This window comes from Hemiscyllium ocellatum, chromosome 4, assembly GCF_020745735.1.
Source record: "Hemiscyllium ocellatum isolate sHemOce1 chromosome 4, sHemOce1.pat.X.cur, whole genome shotgun sequence".
NCBI classification, from domain to species: Eukaryota; Metazoa; Chordata; class Chondrichthyes; order Orectolobiformes; family Hemiscylliidae; genus Hemiscyllium; species Hemiscyllium ocellatum.
Genome location: NC_083404.1, coordinates 23,279,893 through 23,300,938, shown reverse-complemented (window position 1 = coordinate 23,300,938; position 21,046 = coordinate 23,279,893). Strand labels below are relative to the sequence as shown.

The window sequence follows — 21,046 nt, the reverse complement described above, 5'->3', positions numbered from 1 at the left end:
ATCAATTCTCCTAAGGTCCTGCCATCTACGGCATACTTTTCTCTTGAATTTGACCGCCTAAAATGTATCACCTCACACTTGTCTGGATTAAACTCCCGCCTTTCATTTTTTTCGCCCAGTTTTCAAAATGATCTGGATTTTGCTGTAGCCTTTGATAAGCTGCCCCATTATCCACAGCTCCACCAATTTTCATGCTCATGGAATCATAGAATCTCCACAGTGTATCCGCAGGCCATCCAGCCCATCAAGTCCACACTGACCCTCAAGTGCCTTCTGACCTGACCCAGTGGGATCCTGACTGATTTGGATTCCACAATTGCATTGTTTTCTGGGTCTTCAGCAGTGGCAACCACTTCTGGTGGTGATGCTGACAGAACTGCAGAGCTGCTGTATTGTGCTTGGTCGACAGGCTGCAAGAGGTGGGTCATTGTGTTGAAAAGGCGAGAAATCTTGGCACATAATCATTAAGGATTCATTGCTTAACAGAGTAAAACAGGTAAGTGAACCTTCTCCTGACTTTTTAGCTGTAGTATAGGGAACACACCCTCAGAGTAGAATCAGATCCATGCTCACCAGTCTCACCCCGTTTTCTGACACAGCCAGTTGATCCAAGCAGGTCCTTAGGTTCAGAGCTGCCAGACTCTTAAAAATTTCAGCATGTGCTCTGTAATGGTTGAACACATTCTGCTTTTCCTGTAGGAAGTGACTAAAATATTTGGAGAACTGTATTTTTTATAAAATCACACAGTCACCAAAATAGGTGCAAAATATGCAATTGTAAATACTGTTCTCTGTTCCTTCCCATTCTTCTTGTTGTTAATTGAACCTAACATAGTTTCTTTGACCATTTCAAGAAGAAACAAGTCGGATTAGTTTTTATTTTCATCTCTTCGACTCTTTTAACTACTTGAGGATGAATTATTGTTTAATATATTTTTTCATCAGCACAAAATGTCATTTAATGTCAGAAGTAAGTGATCTATAATGCCCATTGGATATGATGTAAATCAAACTAAATCAGTTGAAATACCTTACAAAGTAATTAATTGGCCATGATGTTCCGACTAAACAACAGAGCACTTGCTGCTTATAGGTTGCTTTGAACCGACAAGCAAACACATTGATGGCTCTGGTCATTTGTTATCTTTTACCTCAGAATCATATTTGAAAAATTGCAGGGCAAGATTGAATTTCATTGATAACAAAGGACTCTCAGCAGGTCCCAGATCACGAGGGCACCTTCAATCTGAAGATCAAGTAGTTAGTTTACCCCAGAACAAGCCAGTCAATGGTTCTTCATGACCAGTTAGGAATCTTTTGTATCATGAAACATAATGGCATACCATCTTCAATTAATCCATTTGATATCTTGTCCCCCATTGCAATAACAGTTGCAATTTATTTTCTGAAGTAGAAGACTTAAAGACTTATACTGTGTACTGGATAGAAATGAAAATCATACTTTGAGGGTAACGGGTCAAAAAGCACAAAGGACCAGTTATTTTAAAAAACAATTTGAAGACCATTGTCACAATTGAACTTTCATGTTGTTTTAGGTGGACATGCAGATCAGAACCATTCCTGGGATGTTTTCTGGCTACTTTGTGTTTTATTGCTCTGTTTGACAGATGTTCACATTTTGTGTTTGCATGAGAATATTTCATGACAAATTAAAGTTATTCCATGATACAGTGGTGCAATATGTTCTGTGTTAGCTTGAAATGCCCTCATGACATTTATTACTTGTTTCAACAGGAGCACTCTAAAATGTTTGCCAAACAACTGCTCTTGGGGCGAGATGAGCAATTAGTAATGTAACTTTTATTTTGTAGATAACTTGCAAATCCAAAATACTTTGCCAAGAACGGTTTGATGTTGACAGAATTGGTGAGGTCAAAATAAATTTTAAATATTACATCTCTTTCCTGCAATCAACTTTGTCTCTTGGGCTAGAGTTTTCCCAAACCAGTGGAAGTAGATTACAGGGACAGTGGGATGAGAAAATTACAGAGGGATGGAAAAGTTCCAGCAAATGATCTCAGGTGAGGATCCTGATGCAATCCCACCTGTTTCTATTTTTCACAGGGTTGAGTTAGGATTCTCACAGGGAAGCCCTGAGCCTGAGGCAGTAAATCAACTAAAGTACTTTAAGAAATCATTTTGTGCAAATTTGAGTTTGGATGGTGGAAATAACAAGCTTGGAATGTTTTAAATATTTATGCTGAGGAGCTCCAGCCATGACCAGGTGAGAGGTTGCTGGTCTTTTTCTCAGACACTGCCATCATTACTTGACAGATGACTACCAGCTTCTTGGAAGACACTTCATCTGTCTAGACTTAACTACCTTCAATTACACTGCCCTGTTGCCAGCCCTCATGATACGATGAGGATAGCTTCTGTTGCTCCACTTCAGAGTTCAAAGGCATCGACCTCTCATTTCCCCAGCAGCAGCAGTTGCCACCTACCACCTTCTTAGCCACATGCCTCTTCACAGAGTAGGAAGGAAACAACATCAAAAACAGAGTGCCTATGTGCAGAGGATCAGTTCTCTTGATATGGCTGAGCACCAACTGCTCAGTCTCTAATGGTAGGCAGTTGCCAACATTTGCAGTTTCACGAATAAGACCCTTTTCATGGTGAACCAAGTGGGTTCACCCTACCAATGGCTGACAAGAAGCCTGTCACAAGACAACTATGCCTCAGGTCTCTGCCTTTTCTCAAGTTGTGACCTTTCTTCTGCAAGAGGAGAAAACAAGTGTGCATACTAACAATAGCTTATCTGAAGGAAAGAATAGGGCATCATTTGTGCAGGAAATCTAAGGCATGGATGTGGGAGGGCAACAGGCTAGGAGTAAATATAAGCTGTTGGATATTCACATGAGGATATAATGTGCCTGCAGAGACAGTCTATCTGTAAGGTGTATTGACCACAGATATTCTGTTGTAAGAAATTTGGAGGCAGTTTCTCAAAATAATAAGTCCCTTGTGCTTTTGGATCTTTTATGCCCTTAAAGTTCCAATTTTCATGATTATCCAGCATCTATTATGAATTATTAAGTCTTATATTTCAGAAAATAAATTGCAACTGTTGTTGCAATGTGGGAGAAACATCACAATAAAAAGATTCCTTGAAGGTAATTGGAAATGCTACGCCATGCACCTTTAATGCCCTCCTGTTATCCTGGAACCGTGTGTGTCCAGCTTGGAGAGAGCGCACTGCTGTTGTTGACTTCCTTCGGAACTTCCATCGATGCCTGATCAAAGCCAGAGATTGTTCTCTCTCGCTGATCTCTGACAGAACTCACCACACAGAATTCGCTCAGCTGGACACCCAGGTCAGAGTGAAACCCTAAGGAGAGAAGGGGTGGGAGTGGGGTTGCTTTCCCAAGTCTCCTGTCCATTTCTGTGCTTGCTGTGCCTGACAAGTTGAAATGTTGGTGAGATTTTCTGCAACATACCAGGAACCCTTTGAACAGAGATCCTTCCTTTAATAGTGTCATCCTCACTGCTCTCTTTACTTGACTAGGGAGCTTGAGGCATGCCCTTAGTTGTTTCGCTCTGGTAAAAGCCCTCCATTTCAGAAGTCATGCATCTCACCTGAAAACAAATCTGCCTTTTCAACAGACACACAGGGAGAAAAGTTCCAATTTTTTGTCAATGTCCTGGTTTTCTTTCCCTCTTTACCCATGCTCACTGCTTCTTGTGTCATTTATTTAGTTGAACTCTATGTGTCTTAAGTTTTCAGCTGATAACCACCAATGCATCGCGCCCCCCCCACTACCGCCTACAACCACCTTTACCCACCAACCCTCTTCCCAGTCACCTACATACCCACGTTTTCAGCTAAACTAGCCAGCTCAAAACATATGAGGGCTCAATGCCCTTGAATATGTTGCTTGTTTCCCTACTATCTTTTGAAGGGCCAGTCTGGCACGGCACATTTGTACTCTTGGACTGTTGCTATGACCTGAAACTAAATACTGGATGCTGGGCAAAAATTTAGCAAAGAGAAGAATATTAAATTCTTATTCTCATCAATGCACTCTTTGGAAAATTGACATTCAGACATTAAGGTGAAGAATTTAGAATGCCATCAATCCCTGACTGTAAAACTGTAAATCATATCAGTAACATCTATGCAGCCATGCATTTCCCCATTCTTATAGATACAAGGCTTTCTGTAACATAAATGCAAAAAAACTGAGGCAATTGGAGGGTCAAAGCTGACCCTTTGCTGAAATCCTGTACAAGTGGTCTGAATTGCTCATCTCATGGAGTATTCTGTTATGGCATAAATATATAAAGTAATTAATTTAAAGCTTTTTTAAAAAAAGAAAAATATGTTGAACATGTAGCTTAGATTAAATAATGGAGCTGAACTCTAATTGGAGCCCTCATGTAGGAATGCAATGCATTATTATTAGACTCAAATCCTACTATAAATGTCACTATTTATTCCAGCATAGGGATTTTAAAAATCTCTGCCAAGCAGCTGTGAGTGAGCAGGAAAGACTATTATGAGAATCTCAAACTAGAGTATAAAATGGAGCATTTTTAAATGCAGCATGACTTGTGTACCAAAAGCAATTATCCTCAGTGTAACTGGCATAAAAGTGGATCATATCTTTCACAGAATAGTGTCTGATTATAGATATAATGTTTTAGCCACTGTTACTTTTTTAGTTTGGCAAACATTTTCTTGAATGATTTCACAGATGTTGCCTATTCGCCAGGACTAGCATGAGGTTGCTTTTCAGTGTTGTCTATGTCAAATTTCAACTGTTAAAAATAGTGGCAGATGCTAAACAGTGATATTTTTAACAATATGATCTTTCATAGATCAAAAATGCATTCATAAATACACAATAATATTGCAAAGGTTTGTCCCAAAGATTATCAGAGTGTGGAATCAGATATTTCACATGCTATTGAGCACTTTAAGGTTAGACAAAATAGCATAGCTTAGATACTTCATGCAATTTTCTCTATACAGCAACAGCACTGGATTTACAGAATGGAGTTTATTTTATCAATGCATCCTGCCTTATAGTCCAGCTGAATTAAATTATATGTTATTATCTGAAGTGACTGCAAACTTTTGTTTTCTGGATTTGTACAGAACTGGGCTAAGTCTATATTAATTAGTTTTGTTGTAAATAGCAGACATAGGAAATTATAACTGTTCTCCAGGATTGGATTCAAATTTCAGTTCCAGTGATGACGGAGCAAAGTAAGTCTTTGGGCCACTTGATTCCTCCATGTGGTATCTTAGACAAGTTTTCTTTTGCTGAACTATGGTGATTTACTTTTTTTCCCATATCCAGTTACACTGTAAAGTTATAGTTTGTTAGGTGAACTGAGTGAAACAGAAATATTAGAATAAAACCAAAGAAATGTAGATGCTGGAGATCTTAAACAAGGATAGAAATTGGTGATGAAACTCAGCAAACATGGGAAGAAAGCAGAGTTAACATTTTGATCCAGTGATTCTTCATCAGAATTGATAGCAGCCAGGAAAAAGTGATATTTAGGTTGAAAACAAGGTGCAGGGGTGGGATTGGTGATGGTGAAGGGGATGGTGAGCGGGTAGGTGGAGACGGAGTCTAAAGAGCCAGACATGAAAGAGATAGGTAAACAAAGGGATTATGGAGAGCAGGCCAAGACAGAAGAGAAGCTGAATAAGTGATATTGAGAGCTGAAGTGGTCTGTGCTGAAAGCATATCATGTAATGTGATAATAGGTGTGAGAGTGTGTGAAAATGGTTTGGCTATGCTAAAAGCAACTCATGTCATAACATGGCTTGGTGTGGAGGTGAGTAAAAAGCATAGAAAGCTGGAAACAGTGTAAACAACACTTCCTTCATTGAGCTTCATGAACACTGTGATTGGCAAACTGAATTCACTGGCAGTCCTATGAATGTTCATCCTAACCCCACAGGCATTAATTTATTGGAATGGATTGCATGTCTGTGGTAGAATTTGTCCACCTCTCACCTAATTGATATCAAGTAGAAATCAGGTGGTTTTTCTAGCAAGTGAACAACTGTTTCAGCAAATTACCACTCAACAATGAATTTGGAAGTTAATTTCCAGTTCAGGGTGGTGGTATCGATGCTCCTTTTGGAAGTTGAGGGCAGTCTGAAACTGCGTCAGTTTCCATTGCTCTCACAAGCTTCCTGAACAAGAATTGTTATGCTTAAAATGAGCCATCAACCCCTGGACTGACCTTGCGATCTTCATTAATGGAGACATTGGAGAGGAAGATGTGCGCATGGAGATCAAACAATAAGTACTTGTATCTGGAATTTTCTGTGTGGTTTTGTGGTGATGATTAGAAACTGTGTATGAGCCTTTGGCACTGAAAGAGTTGCTGTTGAAATAGCATTAAACTCTATGCAATCTGACAATGTGCCAGAATCTTTGGTTGGAGTAGTGCAGTCTACCATGAGATCCTGATGGACTCAGATGAGTCAACTTTGACTCCTGATGGTTTAGTATTGAGACCTAAATCACCAGTGTTACTAGTACCTATCGCATTAAACTAAATCTTGTGTAAGACAAGCATAATTTTTCTTTAAAATCTGAATGGTTTATCCTGTACCGTTGTTAACCAAACAAGCCCTTAGAATCAGTATGGAAAGAATTTGTAAGGGTTCTTGTGGTATAGTGTTAACGTCACTGAGCAAGAAGGCTTGGATTCCAGTCCCATCTTAAGATATCAGCTTAGAAAGGAAAGTTGATGGCAACACACTACCCCAACCACAAGTCACCAATAGTTGGTATTGCAACAGACAACAATTAAAGCCTGTACTATTTAGAGCTGAAATTGTATTAAGATTAATCATAACACATATATATATAATATATGTTGAAGCAAAATTATTGAAAAAATGAAGACAAACATGAAAGCAAGCAGAGAAAGGACAATTTTTATGCTTGGGCAGAAGGGGGGAGGGGGGAAGGGAGGAGGGAAGAGAAAATGTTTTCCCTAACTACTAGATGTTACTGTTAATTCTGAGCAGATGACCCAGGAGCTGTAAATGCAGTGGAAGTGAGCAGGAGATGGAGAGCAGGTTCTAAATGGCAGGCATTATTGGCTGGACCCATTGTTTGATTAAATAACCCTCAGTGACAGCTGCTATATGAGAGGTTGGGAGCATACCAGTCATAAAACTGTTATTAGCCAGAGAGGAGATTGTGACACTGAAGTCTTGTCCTGGATATTTGAAAATCAAATGTTCAACATCTTCAGGAGGAACACGGGGAACTGCAGCAATAACCTGAACAATAAAAATGCTTTTTGCTGGATGTGATAGGTGGGAACTATTTTGCACTTCTTTCCTTTTGGACTGTCACTGCTCTTTGGGAATGGGGGAGAAGAGGAGATACGGAAGAAGAATAAAACAATAATGGGCAGGCCCTCTTTGCCTGGTCTGTCCCTTAAGAAGAACAACTGCATTACACAGCCCTACTGCTCATGGCATCTGGCAAAATGGGAGGCCCCCTTGCTCCACAACCTTCCTAGAAGAAATGACAGGATTTGGAGGTGAATGAGGTCCACCTTCAAATCTGACTCTCTGCCAAACCGTAGTAATTGGACCCAAGAATGCATAATTAATCGATCATGCAATAAGCTTCTAAATGAATTGACCTCTATGTATTGAAATTTGCCATTGGAATTTTATACAGGACCATTGAGATCTAGAATCCCACAGTAGCCACTGAGAGGGAGTTCCACTTGTGCTCTTTGCAAACTCTCTATTTTCTCACCTGTATCCACTGCCTGGATATACCTTGGTGTAAAATTCTGCTTTGAGAAAATGAGGACTGCAGATGCTGGAGATCAGAGCCGAAAAAGTATTGCTGAAAAAGCGCAGCAAGTCAGGCAGCATCCAAGGAGCAGGAGACTCGATGTTTCAGGCATGACCCTTCTTCAGGAATGAGGAAAGTGTGTCCAGCAGGCTAAGATAAAAGGTAGGGAGGAGGGACTTGGAGGAGGGGCGATGGAAATGCAATAGGTAGAAGGAGGTTAAGGTGAGGGTGATAGGCCGGAGTGGGGGTGGGGGCGGAGAGATTGCAGGTTAGGAAGGCGGTGCTGAGTTTGAGGGATTTGACTGAGACAAGGTCAGGGGAGGGGAAATGAGGGAACTGGAGAAATCTGAGTTCATCCCTTGTGGTTGGAGGGTTCCTAGGCGGAAGATGAGGCGCTCTTCCTCCAGCCGTCGTGTTGCTATGGTCTGGCAATGGAGGAGTCCAAAGACCTGCATGTCCTTGGTGGAGTGGGAGGGGGAGTTGAAGTGTTGAGCCATGTGGTGGTTGGGTTGGTTGGTCCGGGTGTCCCAGAGGTGTTCTCTGAAACGTTCCGCAAGTAGGTGGCCCATCTCCCCAATATAGAGGAGGCCACATCGGGTGCAGCGGATGCAGTAAATGATGTGTGTGGAGGTGTAGGTGAATTTGTGGTGGATATGGAAGGATCCCTTTGGGCCTTGGAGGGAAGTAAGGAGGGGAGGTATGGGCACAAGTTTTGCATTTCTTGCGGTTGCAGGGGAAGGTGCTGGGAATGGAGGTTGGGTTGGTGGGTGGTGTGGACCGGACGAGGGGGTCATGGAGGGAGTGGTCTTTTCGGAATGCTGAAAGGGGAAGGGAGGGAAATATATCTCTGGTGGTGGGGTCCATTTGGAGGTGGCGGAAATGACGATGGATGATACGATGTATATGGATGTTGGTGGGGTGGGAGGTGAGGACCAGTGGGGTTCTGTCCTGGTGGTGATTGGAGGGGCGGGGCTCAAAGGCGGAGGAGCGGGAAGTGGAGGAGATGCGGTGGAGGGCATCGTCGATCACGTCTGGGGGGATATTGCGGTCTTTAAAGAAGGAGGCTATCTGGGTTGTACGGTATTGGAACTTGTTTTCCTGGGAGCAGATGCGGTGGAGATGAAGGAATTGGGAATATGGGATGGCATTTTTACAGTGGGAGGAGGTGTAGTCTAGGTAGCTGTGGGAGTCCGTCGGTTTATAGTAAATGTCCGTGTTGATTCGGTCGCCCGAGATAGAAATGAAAAGGTCTAGGAAGGGGAGGGAGGAGTCTGAGATGGTCCAGGTAAATTTGAGGTCAGGGTGGAAGGTGTTGGTAAAGTGGATGAACTGTTCAACCTCCTCGTAGGAGCACGAAGCAGCGCCGATACAGTCATCGATGTAGCGGAGGAAAAGGTGGGGGGGGTAGTGCCAGTGTAGCTGCGGAAGATGGACTGTTCCACATATCCAATGAAGAGGCAGGCGTAGCTGGGGTCCATGTGGGTGCCCATGGCTATTCCTTTGGTTTGGAGGAAGTGGGAGGATTGCAAAGAAAAGTTGCTCAGGGTGAGGACCAGTCCAGTCAGCCGAAGGAGGGTGTCAGTGGAAGGGTACTGGTTGGCATGGCGGGAAAGGCCACAAAAGTCTGCTTTCCAGCAGTAAAGATGCCCATTAGTAAACCTCTAAAAGAGATTCTTCCTCTTTTGATTGAGGATCTGGGGTAGAAATGCAATAAGTGTTTAGGGAGATTCATTGGATATGAAGCCACATATGTCAAGATTAGAGTGGTGCTGAAAAAGCAAAGCAGGTCAGGCAGCATCCAAGGAGCAGGAAAATCGACGTTTCAGGCAGGAGCCCTTCATCAGGAATGAGGCCATTTGATTTTAACTCTAAGAAGCCACATATGGCCTAGAGGAAACTTTGTTCCATGTTTATGCTGTTTACTTTCATTTGCAGTTATTTAAAGAGGTTGTCATTAGTTCTTTTGTAGTTGCACTTCAGCCCCACATTCTGAGCACATGATGAGGGGTTACGCTGATGAAAGGACCAGGTTTGTTCCTGGGCCCAGTGAATGTGGCCATTAACAGGTTCAGACAGCAGATGTTCATGAGGATAGACAAGCACATTTTGTTGTCTCACTCCATTTAAACAATAGTTGTCCTTTTGATACTTAGTATATATAATGTGGAGTTGGGAAGTCATGTTGTGACTATACAGGACATCAGTTGGAATATTGCATGCAATTCTGGTCTCTCTACTATAGGAAGGACGTTGTGGCACTTGAAAAGGTTCAGGAATGACTTACAAGGATGTTGCCAGGGTTGGAGGTTTTGAGCTATAGGGAGAGTCGGAATAAGCTGGGGGTTATTTTCCATTGCGTATCAGAGGCTGAAAGATTACCTTATACAAGTTCATAAAGTCATGAGGAGAATAGATAGGGTGAATAGCTGAGGGTTTTCCCCAGGGTAGGGGAGTCCAAAATTGGAGGTCATAGATATAAGGTAAGAGGGGAAAGATTTAAAAGGGATCCAAGGGGCAACTTTTTAATGCAGAGGGTGATGCATGTGTGGGATGAGCTGCCAGAGGAAGTGGTGGAAGCTGGTACAATTGCAACATTTAAAAGGCATCTGGATGGCTATATGATTAGGAAAGGTTTGGAGGGACATTGGCCAAAAGCTAGATTGGGTTAGGATATCTCGTCAAGCATGGACAAGTTGGACCGAAGGGATTGTTGCCATACTGTATATCTCCATAATTCTATGACTGTACTTCCAACCAAAGTGCATGATCTCTCACTTTTCTGCATTAATGTTCATCTGCGGTGGTTTTTCCCACTCACTCAACCTATCTATAACCCTCGAGTAAAAAATGAGGTCTGCAGATGCTGGAGATCACAGCTGCAAATGTGTTGCTGGTCAAAGCACAGCAGGTTAGGCAGCATCTCAGGAATAGAGAATTCAACGTTTCGAGCATAAGCCCTTCATCAGGAATAAGAGAGAGAGAGCCAAGCAGGCTGAGATAAAAGGTAGGGAGGAGGGACTAGGGGGAGGGGCGATGGAGGTGGGATAGGTGGAAGGAGGTCAAGGTGAGGGTGATAGGCCGGAGTGGGGTGGGGGCGGAGAGGTCAGGAAGAGGATTGCAGGTTAGGAGGGCGGTGCTGAGTTGAGGGAACCGACTGAGACAAGGTGGGGGGAGGGGAAATGAGGAAGCTGGAGAAATCTGAATTCATACCTTGTGGTTGGAGGGTTCCCAGGCGGAAGATGAGACAGACATCTATTATAAACCGACTGACTCCCACAGCTACCTGGACTACACCTCCTCCCACCCTGCCCCCTGTAAAAACGCCATCCCATATTCCCAATTCCTTCGTCTCCGCCGCATCTGCTCCCAGGAGGACCAATTCCAACACCGCACAACCCAGATGGCCTCCTTCTTCAAGGACCGCAGATTCCCCCCAGACGTGATCGACGATGCCCTCCACCGCATCTCCTCCACTTCCCGCTCCTCCGCCCTTGAGCCCCGCTCCTCCAACCGCCACCAAGACAGAACCCCACTGGTTCTCACCTACCACCCCACCAACCTGCGCATACAACGTATTATCCGCCGCCATTTCCGCCACCTCCAAACGGACCCCACCACCAAGGATATATTTCCCTCCCCTCCCCTATCAGCGTTCCGCAAGGACCACTCCCTTCGTGACTCCCTTGTCAGATCCACACCCCCCACCAACCCAACCTCCACCCCCGGCACCTTCCCCTGCAACCGCAGGAAATGTAAAACTTGCGCCCACACCTCCACACTCACTTCCCTCCAAGGCCCCAAGGGATCCTTCCATATCCGCCACAAGTTCACCTGTACCTCCACACACATCATCTATTGCATCCGCTGCACCCGATGTGGCCTCCTCTATATTGGTGAGACAGGCCGCTTACTTGCGGAACGCTTCAGAGAACACCTCTGGGCCGCCCGAACCAACCAACCCAATCACCCCGTGGCTCAACACTTTAACTCCCCCTCCCACTCCACCGAGGACATGCAGGTCCTTGGACTCCTCCACCGGCAGAACACAACTACACGACGGCTGGAGGAGGAGCGCCTCATCTTCCGCCTGGGAACCCTCCAACCACAAGGTATGAATTCAGATTTCTCCAGCTTCCTCATTTCCCCTCCCCCCACCTTGTCTCAGTCGGTTCCCTCAACTCAGCACCGCCCTCCTAACCTGCAATCCTCTTCCTGACCTCTCCGCCCCCACCCCACTCCGGCCTATCACCCTCACCTTGACCTCCTTCCACCTATCCCACCTCCATCGCCCCTCCCCCTAGTCCCTCCTCCCTACCTTTTATCTCAGCCTGCTTGGCTCTCTCTCTCTTATTCCTGATGAAGGGCTTATGCTCGAAACGTTGAATTCTCTATTCCTGAGATGCTGCCTAACCTGCTGTGCTTTGACCAGCAACACATTTGCAGCTATCTATAACCCCTTAAAGATTCCTAAAGTCAACAGCACAATAATGCCCATTCATTCATTCTGGTAGTGTCAGCATATTTGGCTATGTTTCTCTCTTCCCCTTTTCAAATCATTAACATAATAGTAGCTATTGAAGCTGAGGATGAATCATTGTGGCACTTCTCTCGTCACATCTTCACAACCTGTAAAAGCTCATATTACCTTCTTCTGTTCTTTAATCTAGATTCCTAATATCTGTGATAATCCTTTGGTCATTGCACTAGCAGCACAAGAGGGGTCAGAAGACAGATAATCAGAGGAACTATCATTAGGGAGTGCAAGCCCTCTCACAAAAAAAACAAGCTGAACTCCAAAGCCTGAAGACTCAAGTCTGTAGAGAAAGTTGCTCAATTTGCATTACATTCATACGAAGGGGCTGAGGCCTGTCTTAAAGGACCGAGGCAGGTGAAAGGAATCCAAGCAAAGTCCAATGCTATTCTTAATGTTAATATTCCAGATTATTAAATGCTATGTGGAATCAACTGGAATGGGACAAGGAACCACTTATGTGGTATGATGGCTCAGTGGTTAGCACTACTGCCTCACAGCACCAGGGGACTCAGGTTTGATTTACCCCTTGGGTGATCGTCTGTGTGGAGTTTGCACGTTCTCCCTGTGTCTGTGTGGGTTTCCATCAGATGCTCCAGTTTCTTCCCACAGTCCAAAAATGTGCAGGTTAGATAGATTAGCCATAGGAAATACAGAGTATGGGAATGGCCCTGGGTCGGATGCTCTTTGGAAGGTTGGTGTGGACCAGTTGGGCTGAATGGCTTGTTTCCACACTGTTGGGATTCTAATGCTTGTATCTGTATTCTTGTCACTTTTGCTTGCATCTGTTTTCTTTATAAGGCTCCTAGAGATGCAATTGAAACTAAGTAGATGTCTATCACTGTGATTTTTGGGGCAAAGAATCATAGTTGTATTAACCTAAGCCTAAGCTAACGCTACACTTTGTGCCTTACTCACTTTCTGTTCAATTTGATCTATTCTGTATTCATCATAAGGACATGTTCAAGAATGCACAAAGGCCATAAGAAGTATAAGGGTTCCAGATAGCATATTGATTTTACATAATTCAATCTAAACCAGAGTTACCTCAAACACACAAAAAGCAAAAGAACTACAGATACTGGAAATCAGAAACACAAACAGAAATTGCTGGAAGAACTCAGTAGGTCTGGCAGCATTTGTGGAGACAAAACACCGTTAATGTTTCAGGTCCAGTTGCCAAACTTCAGAACTGAAGACTCTTCAGATGCTTCTTCAGAATTATTTCACTTTTGCCCTCAGTGTTAGATTACCACAATATTTACTTGGCTGAGTAAATGTTCATTGTTTGGTAACTTATTGAGAAAGGGATCGAAAGCAGCTTGTATTTTGCACCCTTGGTAAGTATATGATACCATTAATATATTGTTGAATTCCATGCTTGACACTCCATTTTGTAATTCCTCAATCTTGTCAAAGTGTTATCCATTAAAGTCCATGTTTACTTTATTCATTGACTGTTCTATGGTTTTTTTTCCCGCAAAATGACCAACTTTAATCTTTTCTGTTTTCTTCACAGAGCATTGAAAGTTTTCCTCTTGCTGAAAATTTATTCCAAAAAGTTGCTATAAAATTTTAAAATTGTAAGAGATGATAGAGAAGGTAATCACTAGTATGCCTGATTTGGACAGGAAACTAATTAAAGCTCTGACATTCCTCCATAACATGAAGTCTTAATTTGCTTTCTGCCCTCCTCCAGGCATGCTTTGCATAATACAGTAGATTCAGGAAGTTGATTGAGGGCACTAATGAAAATAATTCCCTCTGGTTCATTCATTAATTACAGTTCTGAATATCTTCCCGCTACCTGAGGCATAATAATGTTGAATAAATGATTAGAAGTTCAGAACCTATTCTGCATTTATTTTTAAATAAGTGTCTCCAGCTTTCCATCTGTAGTCCATTGAGCCTTAAATGCCACTTTGTAATCTCATTTTCTGACTCTCCGTTTAGAATTTTAAAACAGTGTTATAATATTTCTTGATAAAATTTGCTACAACATTTGCCATGTTTCAGAACAAACAGTTGACCAACATAATGTTTTAGTGATGTTGCATTAAATTTGATTGTCATTACAATGTCAATAGTTAAAATGTGTTATTTTAGATCATTTGTTCACGTTCATTTCTTTGTGCATGGTAGGCCAGGATTTTTTTCATTGACAGTCAGCTTTCTGATGTTGAGACCAAATCCAGCTAGAAGTTTGAGGGATTAGCCAGCTAATGCCGAAGACTGTACTCACAATCTAATTAAGGACAATGGACAGATTCTCAAAGCTGGAAGGCAATTGCATGAAAGTAACTACCCATTGCCTCTGTTGGTAAGAGAAAAGGAGGGCACCTCCAAGTCAAGTTGGCATAGTCTTACCAGATCATGTGGCTGATGTCTCATTTGTCAGAAACAACTGGTGATTTAATCTGAGGGATACCATACCTCGTGTGAGAAGAGAGGATGAGAGGATAATTCTTCAGGGCAACATTAACTAGCGATGGGAATTGAGCCCACGCTGTTGGCTTCACACTACTTCATAACCCAACCATCCAACCAACTTAGCTAAGCCAACCACCCCCATCTTGAGAAGTCTGTTGAACACTAGGTGTAAACCTGAGGAATGAAATGGTTCCAACTGCCAGACTGCCATTATGGAGAGAATTAATGTCTACGCATGGCTTGCAGGGATGATTGTATTCAGGTGGTTGCAAGGGGAGCCTCAAAGTGATCTTGGAGCTCTGCACTCCATCTCATATTCTGTCCCAACCTGATGCGCGGAGGCTTGTTCCAGGTATTTGCCTGCTTCCCAATGGCACAATAGGGCTTGCAGGCCAACTGGAAAATAATGGGCCAATTTAGGCTATGGGACAGGAAGTGAATGGAAAATTCTAGCCAACCACTGAATAATAGGCTTAATTGATTTGTTAGCTGCATTAACAAGTTACCTCTGCCTACTTTTTCCCTTGCTACCTACTTTGAGCACCACCATGCTGCCAATGATTCCTTCTTAATTTATCAATCAAACTGATAGATAGCCATAGGACAAAATTATTTTAATATTGAACCTTTCAAACAAAACAGAATTAAAAGCTTGGCAATTGAGAAGATTCTGCATGGAGTGAATGTCTATGACACTTATGCAGAATCAGGATACCTGTAATCAATGAATATGGGTGAAATTTTAAAGTGGGAGAGTGAATCAAGACATAGGTCAAGATATTGTCTCAGCATACTTCAGCATTTTATGAACTATTGGAAAATATAGTGAGCAAACACCACAATTCAAACAGAGAGTAGTGGGAAAGGGATGGTTGTCAGACTGGCAGAAGGTTTGTTCTCTTCAAGGGATGCTATCAGATATTGCTTTTCTGATTCATGTTAATGGCCTGGACTTGGGTATATTGGGCATGAAATCAAAATTTCCTGATGAGATAATACTGAGAAAAGTACTAAAGAGTGAGGAAGATTGGAGTATGCTTCAGGAGATAATATGGTAAGTATTGAAATGGGTAGCCACGTAGTAAATTTGGAAAAATGTACAGTGCAGAATTTACAGTTTAAGGTGATACAAAATAAATGGTATAAATTTAAATGGAATTTATAAACAAAGTTTACATACACAACTTTTTCAAGGTGACAAAGAATGTTAAGATATTGTGAAGTGTGTAGTGAACATTAGCCATAATGGTACCTGGGATGTGGAATTTCAAGTACACAGGGAGAGTACAGAAGCTAGTATTGTTCTTGAGAGAGCAGAAAAATTATGAGAAAGGTGTTCAAAACTGCAAGGGGTTTTGATAAATGAGGAGTAATGGGTTGTTAACTAAAGAGTGCAAATTTAAAAGGCAAAAAATTGAGAGAAGGCATGAGAAGAACATTTATAATGTAAGTTGTTATGATGTGGGAATGCTGTCTGAAAGTTTGGTGGAAGCAGATTCAATTGTAATGCTCAAAAGTAAATTTGGCCACATGCCGTCAGGAAAAAAGAATTGTAGGCATCTGAACAAACAACAAACAGATCTCCTTCAAACAGCTGGCTTAATGATCAACTTTTGTGCGATAAAATTGTATGATTCTGTGAAATTACTTACTTTGTAATGTTTTAAAATAGAAAATAACAATTTGCATTTTGCATACTTTCCCTTTTGTGCATCCACACTTCCCCTTCTCAAATTTAGAATATTTCAAACTTTCCAACTTCTGATCTAGAGTCATCATGGTTTGAAACATTAATTTTTGTTACTTTCCACAGAGGCTGTTTGACCTGCTGAATATTCTTGATATTTTCTGTTTTTATTCAATACATTTTACATCTATCACAACTGTGAACTACGAGAATCATTAAATATGCCAGATACAACTTTAATATTATTCAGCAAACAAAAATGCCTTTTGCTGAGTGAAGCAGCATTACTCCTGTTTAAATATCAAGCTGCATTCCAAACATACCAGCTCTCTTGTGTATGGAAGACATCGATCTTACATTTTAGACAGTCCACAGTGCAATTTGAATTCCATCCACTTTACTGAGGCAGGTAGTTCTAAGCTTAATGAGAAGTTCAGGGGCTGTCTACTGATCGGTCCAGACCTAGGAGTGAATTTATCATGTCAAGATGGGTGGCATGCTGTGTAAGTAGCAGCTTAAAACAGCTGAAACTGTCAGCACGTTGGGAAGCTGGCAAGAGACGATTGCTTTTCACAGTTATTAATAACAGAATTTTTGAAATACTGGTCGAGGATTTTTTTACCCCCATTACAAACTGTACCCTCCACGAAGAGCAAATACCCTTGTATTTTGCTGAATTGTCTTTGCTTTTAACAGCCTGAATCAAAGGATGGATTGCATTTCCATTTTGATTATAATGATAGTGACTGTGACACAGTGCTATATTCTGGCATGGAGACCACTCTGAAGAGACATCTGTCTAATAGAGATGGAGTAGCACAATTTACAGTAATTCTCAAACCAATTTGATGGGCGTAATTCCTATGCATAATTGGGCTTGAGAGGTTTGTATGGGCTTGAAGGGACTGCTCACAATATATCTATTTTTGAGGAAAAGAAAAACACCTGACAATTTAAGATTTGCAGTAATTCTTTTTGACTTATTATAGCACAGTTTTCCCACAGAAAAGTATGATCATTGTAAATATTTTTGAATCACTTGTGATAATGTTAGGAAATATCGAGGTTATAATTACAATTGAAATATAGTTGTCCTGTGATGGTTTCATGGATTTTAACCATTTTTCCCTTGCTTACTGCTGAAAAGATCCAAAAGACTTCAATTTTTCACTTACATATTGATTTTCTTTTTATTTCTCTTTTGTAGCACTATGTGGTGGTGATGTTCGAGGACCCACTGGTACTATTTTATCACCTGGTTATCCTGACTTTTATCCAAATTCATTAAATTGTACATGGACTGTGGAGGTTTCCCATGGTAAAGGTAATGAACTGCATCTGCAAGATTGTTACTTGTTTTTGCTTATAATCTGTCTAATCATATTCAAGTCATGCAGTCAATTTTGAGTTGAAAGAAGTCAGAAAATTATTTGTGATGAAACAAGTCAACGACAATCTGGTCCTATCTGTAACAAAGATGGTAATTCAATCAGCACGACACTGCCTTCAATGAAGAGAGTTTACATTTTAATTGTTGTCCGTGGAAAGAGGAGTAGTTTAGCAGAATTATTCATTGAATTCGCTTCTGCTTGATCGAGATTTTGTGAAAATTGGGAGGTTTCAGGCATTGAATGGAACTGCATGGTAGAGTGGAACTGGAAAGTAGCCCAGAGTCCAGGAAGTAAATAAATGAGAACAATCAAAAAAATCTGACCAACTGATTCTCTCCCTTGATATCTGTGATAAGAGACAATACCTTTTTGCTGAGTGAAGCAGCATTACTCTTAAACATCAAACATTAAACATTCCAAACATGCCAGCCCTCTTATTGATTGTACAATATTTTTGACAATCCTCAGTAGAATTAGAATTGTTTCTGCTTTACTTTGGCAGGTGGTGCTAAAGTTAAATAGAAATTTACTGATTGTCTAGATTTAAGGGCTGAATTTTATTCTTCCAGTATGGGTAGATTGCTGTTATAAGCAAGAGATCTAAACAGCTGAAGCATTCAGCGCATTTGCAAGTTGACAAGTACCTGTTGACTTTCATTTTTAATCCAAGCACATTCTCCAGCATGTAAGTACAATTCATTAATAATGAAGCCAGTCAGGATGAGTTGAAGTAAGTTGCACAGGCTGGTTTCTCACAAGATCAAAGAGATTGTACACACAAGGCAATGGTTATGCCCCCAGATCGCCCAGGAGACTTCATTAACTGAAAGGGTTTCCACTCCATCAATGTTCAGCTCAAATGTAATCTACCAATGATAATTGTTTGTGCATATTACCCAGCAAACCGAGTGAAATGTTTATCCTGCCTTAGTGAAGTTTCACATGAATGGTCAAACCTCAAAGTAGGAAGTATGGACAGTTCTTTGAGGAGGGCTGAAGTCAAGGAACACACTGACTCATGCTCAAGAAAGCTACAACAAAAGTCAGATGAGCACATGAAATTATTGAGTGAGCATTTGTGTTACTAAATTTGTGGTTCAGATACGCAGTCAGATCTGAAGCACGCTTCAGTATGCACCCAGTGGAAATTTCCTGAAGGTTCAGGTCTTCTGCACTTTGCACAGCACTCGTGACAACAAAGACTGGAGCTCCAGGAGGGGGAAGATAATAAACACACGCTGCATCTTCAGAGAAGGTGGGGGAAACATATGTGTACTTGCCAAAGATGTCTAGGTCAGATTGATTTATGCATGTTTCAGTTAATCTGAGTACTATAATCTGGCACTCAGTTCTGGACCCATGACCTGGGCAGGTATTCTCCAGAATTTCAAAGAATGTGAAGTAATTAAATTGAATCAATAAAATACTTTATTGAATAGGGTACATTCAGGTAAAATGTTTTCCCTGGCTGTGGAGTCTAGAACCAAGTTCAAAATAAGGCAGAAAGCACTTTGCTATGAGGTGAGATATTTTTAAAAATTAGACAGTTGTGAATCTTTGGAATTCACTACCCTAGAGACATGTGAAAGCTTAGCAATTGAGCATGTTTAAAGTTCAGATCGACAGATTTCTAAGAACAATATAAATGCATAATGGGGACAGTAAGAGGATAAAAGACATTGAAGAACATGATCAGTCATGATTGCATTGAATAATGGAGCAGGGTTAAAGGACTGTTTGGCATATTCTTCTCCTTATGTTTCTATCAATAAAATCATGGGACAACATTTTACTGCATTTCTGTCTCTTATTGTGAACATAATCACGTCATTGACACTAATAGTGGTAAACTCAGAAATGTTTTTTTTGTTTAGGATTCATGCTATGGACTTGTTGACCATGGTGAATTTGGAGACCTGAATGGTGGCTTTTTTGTCAAATGTAGTTACTAAAAGGATTGAGACTTTTTTTTAAAGATAATTCTTAGAAATTACAATTGTCATACTTCTGGAGGTGCTGGATTTATTAGAATTAATATGTCTTAACTTTGGATTAACTGGGAATCACCTACCTACGATTTATGACTTTAATTTGAATTTCACTATGACTTCAGTTGCTGAAACAGAGAAGATACCTAGCTCGATGTCTGCTTTTCTGAAAAAAAATCTCTTTCTAGAGAGTTCAGTGAGAAGCCAGTACAAATGGTGGTTAATTATGAAAAATGCCTCTCAATTCTTGATGACTCTTGAACAACATTTTTGAAGATGTCAGTAAAAACTGCTTGCATTCAGTGACATCTATCATATAATTATGAGCATGTGTGCTAGGTTACTCATTAAGAATCATCTTGAACACATTCTGTCTAACTATTTTGGTCTTCAAGAACTAATCATTGTTTGACTAAAGACTTTTTTTTCAAAACTAATCTCTGCAGAGAAAGTTCTTTATTTTGTTATTTTAATTGATGTGTGTTGTTGGGTTTATTTAGAATGTTAAGTATTTTTACTTTGTTATTTAAAATGTGTATTAAGCAGCTTGACATCTTTGCTGAATAAATAATGTGATCACAATATATCAAAAAATGGTTTTTTTTGTCTTCCCAATCTAACACTAATAAGTTAAATAATATTGAAAATAGGATAAAAATGATTAAACTTTTGTTATGACAAGAAGGACGAGCGAGAGACTGCTTTCATCCCATTTCAATTGTAACAAGATGCAGATAGTTCCATTTGCTCAGAGGAAAGTGCTGAACAAACACAAACATGAACAAGGGATTCTAATACATTATAGATGTCCAGTGATTTGTGTTCACACAGATCTTTTGTGAAGGGATGTTATCAATCTTTGGTCACTGTGGTGTTGCACAATTCAAGCAGCAGGAGTTAAATTCAACTAGCTCTGTCACTGCAGCCCCACACAGATGACAGAAAGCATAAAGCATGAAACAACTGAAGTGCCAGTACCCCTCACAGTGATGCAGGCTTATCCATTGTTCATGGATAATGGACCTTATGGATCCCAGGAACATCCCAATTGATTATTCAGCCATCCAACAGCATGACTCCTTCAGCAAGGAAAATTCATAACTGTTAGACATAACAACAGATAAGGGGCATATATCTGGCAAAATACAACAACATGGACACCATGAGCATTGAGGATCTGAGTATATAACAAATCACTATGTTGCATT

The 21,046-nt window shown here is 41.1% G+C and overlaps 1 protein-coding gene across 1 annotated transcript in view; it reads left to right on the top strand.

Annotated features, from left to right (window-relative positions):
* Nucleotides 1–21,046, top strand: part of csmd3b (CUB and Sushi multiple domains 3b) — a 1,941,594-nt gene that overhangs the window by 1,519,881 nt on the left and 400,667 nt on the right. Inside the window, exon 19 of the mRNA XM_060823982.1 lies at nt 17,667–17,783. Within this exon, the coding sequence (XP_060679965.1) occupies nt 17,667–17,783 (117 nt within the window). The remainder of the gene's footprint in view (nt 1–17,666; nt 17,784–21,046) is intronic.